General features: G+C 31.4%; 1 protein-coding gene and 1 long non-coding RNA gene across 2 annotated transcripts; one reads left to right on the plus strand and one right to left on the minus strand.

Moving 5' to 3' along the window:
- Positions 1 to 730: 730 nt before the first annotated feature.
- Positions 731 to 1,234, plus strand: LOC111901548 (disease resistance protein RPV1). The gene has a single exon (XM_023897413.1). The coding sequence runs from the start codon at positions 731 to 733 to the stop codon at positions 1,232 to 1,234; it is 504 nt and encodes a 167-aa protein (XP_023753181.1).
- Positions 1,235 to 2,209: 975 nt separating this feature from the next.
- Positions 2,210 to 4,593, minus strand: LOC111901543 (uncharacterized). Its single transcript, XR_002853524.3, has 2 exons — positions 3,829 to 4,593; positions 2,210 to 2,527 (listed from the first exon to the last, which is right to left on the minus strand). It is a non-coding gene; the product is annotated as an uncharacterized LOC111901543 (long non-coding RNA).
- Between the last annotated feature and the right edge of the window lie 930 nt (positions 4,594 to 5,523).

Consider the following 5,523-nt stretch of genomic DNA (forward strand, 5'->3'; position numbering starts at 1 on the left):
GAGATAAAATTTATTACCTTTATAAGTCATTAACGTATAATGATACCAAATGTTTTTATTTCCGGTAGACCTAAAAAAAACCTTCCTTGTACTTGAAAATTGTTATCATTCTACCATGGGTTGAGACAGTTACTCAAGTTTCATAGTATCCATTAACCATTATCTATGTTAACCAGTAAGTATTAACAAGTTTGGTTTCCAAATGAGTTAACTACCAGATACAAGTCAATCTAGTCCCATTGCCATGTTAATCTGAATGCCCAATCGACCAGATGAGTTACGATACAAATTCATTAAAAAATCGATGTGAGAAATTTAGAATCCAAATTACAAATTCCACCATAGATCATGAAAAGACGTTAGTACCTCACTTTCACTTGCTCTTTGATTTTCTTGGAAACCATATACACAAAGCCACATCCATAATTTGAAACTAATTTATTAGTACATCTAAAGTCTAAACAATATTCAACTAACCATTATTAGTTGGCTGAAGTCTAAACTCGTCCATGGCTAGGCCTTTCCATTTCCTGGTAATTTAGTAGTATTTTGATTTCTCAAATCCCAACTCGTAAGTTTGCAGGAAAATTCACTAACAAGATTTGCATTATTTATCAAAGGTTGTTGTTGACTTGGACTTTCTTTATACAAACCACTGCTTGTGCATCCATTACTCTTAATCTGATTGTAGATCCATTCTCAAATCATTGATACCTTCAGCCAACTAATAATGGTTATTCTCTCTGATACTGAAGGAGGATCATCATCATCTTCTTCACCGATTGATGGGCATATGTATGACGTACTTTTAACCTTTAATGGTACTGATAGTCGTTATAGTTTCCCTTATCACCTTTATAAGGCCCTTTGGGCTGCTAAAATCACTACCCGTTTTGATAATAAACAGTTTCAGATAGGGGCAAGATTGAAACTAGAATCAGAGACTCTGACTAAAACATATAGGGTTTCTCTTATCTTGTTGTCGGAGAATTATGCTAATTCCAGATGGTGCCTTGAGGAATTGGTGCTGATCCTGGAGCAATGTTCGACATCAAACCATACTGTTCTCCCCATCTATTATTATGTGGAGCCCAGCGATGTCAGGGAGCAACAAGGTAGCTTCGGAGATGCCATGGCCAGGTATAGACAGGAGATGGAGGGCGAGACAGATGCAAATAAAAAAAGTCAATTGGCTGAAAAGATTGAGCAATGCTCTCCCTACGTATTTCAATAGGTTTGTTTTGTTCAACATCTTTAAATAGATACATTTTTAGTGTAATTAATCTTCTTCCTACGTATTTCAGTAGGTTTCTTATGTGATCTTATAAGTTAGATCACATATTGATGGATATACACTTTCTTTTAAAAACAAAATTTCAAAAGGTTTGCTATTTCGTGACCCGAGAGAGTTCTCTCCACAGTCCACTACCTCTAGCCACTCGGATGATGGTTTTTGATGGCTCTTGGTTTATAATACATAAACATTATGACCTTCAACATTAGATAATCATTGATTAGAAGTGAAAATATTATACGGTGTGGATGTGAAAAACTAAATTAAACAAGTACACTACTAGAAAACTAAGTAATTACCTACAGCATAATTGGTAGTAAATCCGTAGGAAAAAGACGTTACCTACAGATTTCCTACAAAAAACGGGTTGTAGGAAAAACCCTCGTGGGTAATTTTTTCCTACAAATTAGCTACAAACATTCCTACGCATTACCTACGGATTACCTACGCATTACCTACGGAACACGTTAACTATGGAGTACTTACAGATTACCTACGGGTTATTTAGCTACGGAACTCCTACAAAATACATACGGATTATTTTCCTATGGAATACCTACAAAATGATTTTCCTACAGAATACCTACCAACTACTTTACCTACGGATTACCTACAAACTGATTTTCCTACAGAATACCTACCAACTACTTTACCTACAAATTACTTACAAACATTTTTTCCTACGGAATACCTACAGATTTTATTGGATTTTATTTCCTACCGAATACCTACTGAATATTTATTTCCTACAGATTTTCTGTGAATTTTTTACCAGTTTTTATTGCTATATTAAATTTATAATTCCTATAGAATATTTATTTCCTACAATTCAGCCAAAAATTTATTGCTATGTTAAATTTATAATTTAAAAAGTATCCAAATTTTCCGCTAAAAAAACCAAATAAATAATTAAAATAATAGTCAAATACCGTTACATTCATTACCATTAAAATAGTCACTAACATGACATTCATAAATTCAAATACTCAAAATACCATTACAAAAACTAAGAACTAGTCAATAACATAACATAAATTTAGTGTTCTAAAACAAAAACTAAGAACTACTTGGTGGATTCCCGGACGGATTGATTTGTTTCATAAAGACCGCTAATTGTCGTTGCACTTGCAATTCCATTTCATTTCGTATTTGTTGCATTGGCAAATTCATTTCCCTTTGCTTTTCTTCCATGGCTTGTTCCATGTTTGACATTTATTGTCGCAACTCATTTACCTAAATATAGCAAGACAAACACATGCGGTTAGTAACTATAATTCAACTTTAAACCATGATAGCAATGTACTTTACTTTTAATTCAATATAAAAACATACTATTGATAATAACAATGTACATTGTTTTTAATATTCATAATAATAACTTTTAATATGCTTAATAACATATCACAAATGAGACAAATTAAATGAATATTGATAGTTCAAAATCATAATCATTAATGCCTTTTTTTGAAGCAGTTATTAATTTAGATATTTATCCAATTAACTTTATAAAAATTGATTCAAATTAAGAAAAAAATAAAAGATGTTATAAGAAAAAAAATATGTTTTACAATTAACAAATAAAAATGTTATAAAAAATTAACATACTAATATAAATTCCTAATTAATGAGTGGTAAAGGAAAATACATATAATGACATTTTAATATATGGTTAAGTAAATATGACAAATCAATTTTATGGCATCGAATATTTTTTAAGTTAAAAAAATTCTTTCGTATCTGTTTGGAAAATATATGGATCGAATTATATAAATATTTTTATTAACAATCATGTAAAAAATATGAAAAAATGGATTGTTTTTATAATTACATTAAAACATATACATAAATTTAAATTAACTATGCCACTTTTTCATTAGCTATTAATATTAATAATAATTTTCACAATTAGTACCGTAAACATATGCACTCCATAGTTGTTTTGGTTCAGATTTTGTTAACAAATAAATGGTATAAAATAACTAATTCACTTTGAAATCTTTATTCATTTTCAATATTTCCTAAATTAACAAATAAATATTAAATAACTAATAGCTGAAAACTTTATTCATTTTTATTTTCAATATTTCCTAAATACTTAAACTCTTAAAACTAATAAAACAACAATAAATTGAAATAATAATGAAAATATCATATATTTTTGGAGGTAGAATTGTCAAAGGTTTGACAGTTGCTGAATTTATCTACATTTTTGGAGGTTGGTGTCAAATAAAACTATGAAAGCTATTGTGTCAAATAAAACTGTGAAATGTGAATTTGGGACAGGGGCAATTCGGTCTTTTTTGTCTATAAATTTTTTTGTGTTAATATAATTCTATGGCTAGTGAAATACACATTAGCTTCTAAATAATCCAATTTGTGTGTTTGTGTGTTTCCCTGTAACTGTATGTTGTTGTATGTTGTCTATTAAACAATCCAATTAAAAGTCAATAATTCATTCCTTAAATCAAGTTAATAATACGCTGAAAAATTGAAGATTTGGAAAAGTTTGAGCAAATTGAAATCACAATACATACCCGCAGGTGTTGTTGATGGTGGTGTTGGGGCAGCGAATGCAACTGCGAAACAATACTAGCAGCAACTGAGGCGTCTAGAGGCGATAACATCTGCGACGACTAGGGTTGGCCATTAGTCGCCAACGAACGGATGGCGGCGGCAGCGAATGCATTTCCCACCGTTCCAGCGCAACAGGGGCAGCAGCCTCGGTGGTTTACGACCCACGATAGTTTCTTGTCCCCGGCAGACGGCTGGATGGTCGCCAGGTTGCGAATGAATGCTTGAATGGCGGTCTTCCAAGCGAACGACGACAACACGCACCCAACTTCATTCCCCGGTGCTAGGATGGACACGAGGTGGTTGCTCCGGTGGTTTGGGGCTCCAACTGTGGTGATGCGCGACTCGGTGGAGGAAGGTAGCGGCACCCGAAGTTGAGAGAGCAATGGTGGCGGCTGAATGCCTCATTAGGTTTAGGGTTAATTAGGGTGTGGACGGGAAGGAAACGGTTATACCCGGATCCTTAAACTAGTTCCCATATTAACACATGTAATCCCTCTCTTTCTTTTCTTTCAAAACAAAACCCTAATTTACCCTTTACACCTTTGATTTCAATAATCCTTTTCATTACAAGTCCAACATTTACAAAACAACCCCTTTCTCTATAAATTATTCTCAATTAAGATCTGTAAATTACCATTAACCCCTCCTTCTGAAAATCCTTACAATTCAAGTCCAAAATGTAATCATGTTGTGAAAAAAAATGTAACGATAAAAATGACATTAGACCCTTGAAAAATAGAAAAAAAAAAAAAAAAAAAAAAAAAAAAAAAAAAAAAAAACTGTAGGTAATCCGTAGGTAAATACCTACGGATTACCTACGGATAAAGGTTATCCGTAGGTAATCTGTAGGTATTTACCTACGGATTACCTACTGTTTTTTTTTTCTATTTTTGAAGGTGTAATGTCGTTTTTTTTTTCGTTTCATTTTTTTCAAAACATCATTATACTTTAATTGCTTTGTTTTCAAAAAGTTATACATCATATAAACGTACGTAGAAGAATGTAAATCATTAGAACTCATTACTATATATGATACAAAAAGCTATTTATGTTTGTTCTTGAGTCAAATTAACCTCATTAAACAAATACGTGATATACTGAACATAATAGGTACATATCTTTTGTATGTAAATGTGTGTATTTATTTGTATTTGTATATAGAAAATAACTTTCATTTATATTATATAAAAAAAGAATAATAAAGTTCTAAATGAGTAGTGGGTTCTAACGATCCATATATGTGTATGTAAGTTTATGTTATGTATAAGTTGTTGAAAACAAAACAATCAAATTATAATAATGTTGTGAAAAAAATGTAACGATAAAAATGACATTAGACCCTTGAAAAATAGATAAATAAAAAAAATTGTAGGTAATCCGTAGGTAAATACCTACGGATTACCTACGGATAAAGGCTATCTGTAGGTAATCTGTAGGTATTTACCTACGGATTACCTACGTTTTTTTTTATTTTCTATTTTTGAAGGTGTAATGTCATTTTTTTCGTTTCATTTTTTTCAGAACATCAATATACTTTGATTGTTTTGTTTTCACAAAGGTATCCATCATATAAACCTATGTAGAAGAATGTGAATCATTAGAACTCATTACTATATATGATACAACAAGCTATTTATGTTTGTTCTTGAGCCACA

Source organism: Lactuca sativa, chromosome 1 (genome assembly GCF_002870075.4).
Source record: "Lactuca sativa cultivar Salinas chromosome 1, Lsat_Salinas_v11, whole genome shotgun sequence".
Lineage (NCBI taxonomy): Eukaryota > Viridiplantae > Streptophyta > Magnoliopsida > Asterales > Asteraceae > Lactuca > Lactuca sativa.